The 1,400-nt window shown below is 53.4% G+C and overlaps 1 protein-coding gene across 1 annotated transcript in view; it reads right to left on the bottom strand.

Annotated features, from left to right (window-relative positions):
- ANXA9 (annexin A9) overlaps positions 1-1,400 on the bottom strand; it is a 10,258-nt gene that overhangs the window by 1,866 nt on the left and 6,992 nt on the right. The window contains exons 8-10 of the mRNA XM_008074294.1: positions 763-847; positions 540-635; positions 383-441 (exon numbers count right to left, since the gene is read on the bottom strand). Of these exons, the coding sequence (XP_008072485.1) occupies positions 383-441; positions 540-635; positions 763-847 (240 nt within the window). The remainder of the gene's footprint in view (positions 1-382; positions 442-539; positions 636-762; positions 848-1,400) is intronic.

Raw genomic sequence — 1,400 nt, 5'->3', positions numbered from 1 at the left:
AAAAAAGCCGGGCTCGGTGGCCCAGCCTGTAATCCCTTGCCTTTGGGAGGCTGAGGTGAGTGGATTGCCTGAGCCCGCGGGTTCGAGACCCGCCTGGGCAGTGAGACCTCATCTCTACAATAAATCAAAAAATCAACCGGGCATGGTAGCGCATGCCTGTAATTCTGGCTACTCGGAAGGCTGAGGCGGAAGGATTGCCGGAGCCCAGCAGGTCGAGGCTGCAGTGGCCGGGAGCGGCCACTGCACTCCAGTCTGGGCGACAGAGTGAGACTCCAACTCAAAAAAAAAAAAAAATCAGCAGCACTCTGAAATGTCCTCTCTCCTGCCAGGTATCTCCCCCAGTCTTTGTTCCAAGGGGAGAGAGAAGGAGAGACCCTCTCACCTGGAGGGCTTGGTGAAGCTTGTCAGCAAAGTACAGCGGTGTGTTCCTGATCACGGAAGCTGGAAGCAAAGAGGGAAGGTGGAGGCTCACAGCTGGGCCACGGCTTCCCATCCCAGAGAGAGCCCCCCCACTCCACATACCCTGAGCAGGCTCCTACCTAGGCCAAGCAGGGCCACCTGACTCTCTCCATGGAAACGGGTCCGGATGGCTTCTTCCCACTCTTGCCCGGTGTTCCGCTGATACTGATCGAACACTTGCCATGTGGGTGGGCGGTAGGAAGGAAGGTAATGATCACAGTTTGAACGGATACTCTCCCCCAACCTTCCCCAGCTAGAACTCATAATTAGAGCAAGCCAGAGGAGACAAGAGACTTGGGGTACCTCGGATGAGGTGTCCAGGATTTCGCTGGGTGAGTATTAGGACCCACATCCTCTCTGTGCTGGGCCCTTCAGTCTGCTGTAGAGCCTGGGAGGAAAGAGTGAATCACGATCTCTGGAGGTGCCTAGGGAGCCAAGGTTATGATGTTCCCAGAATCTATCATTATGATGATGGAACAGGATTATGGGTGGGAAAGGCTTTTTAAAAAAGAAAGAAGGCTGGGCATAGTGGCTCAGAACTGTAATCCCAGCACATTGGGAGGCAAAGGCAGGAGGATTGCTTGTGGCCCGGAGTTTGAGGCCAGCCTAGGCAACACAGCAAGACCTCATTTCTACAAAAATAAAAATTAAAAAATTAGCCAGGCATGGCAGTGCACCTGTGTAATTCCAGCTACTTGGGAGGTTGAGGTGGGAGGATCACTTGTGTCCAGGAGTTCAAGGCTATAGTGAGCCAAGATCATGCCACTGCACTCCAGTTTGGGCAACCGAGTGTGACTTTGTCTCTAAAAAAAATTTTTTTTTGAGTTGGAGTCTCACTTTGTCTCCCAGGCTGGAGTGCAGTGGCATGATCCTGGTCACCGGAGCCTCAACCTGCTGGGCTCCAGCGATCCTTCCACCTCAGCCTTCCAAGTAGCTGGAAC

The sequence above is a fragment of the Carlito syrichta genome, unplaced genomic scaffold (assembly GCF_000164805.1).
Source record: "Carlito syrichta isolate Samal-C Ts95f unplaced genomic scaffold, Tarsius_syrichta-2.0.1 Scaffold316387, whole genome shotgun sequence".
Classification (NCBI taxonomy): Eukaryota; Metazoa; Chordata; class Mammalia; order Primates; family Tarsiidae; genus Carlito; species Carlito syrichta.
This window is presented reverse-complemented; position numbering and strand designations above follow the sequence as displayed.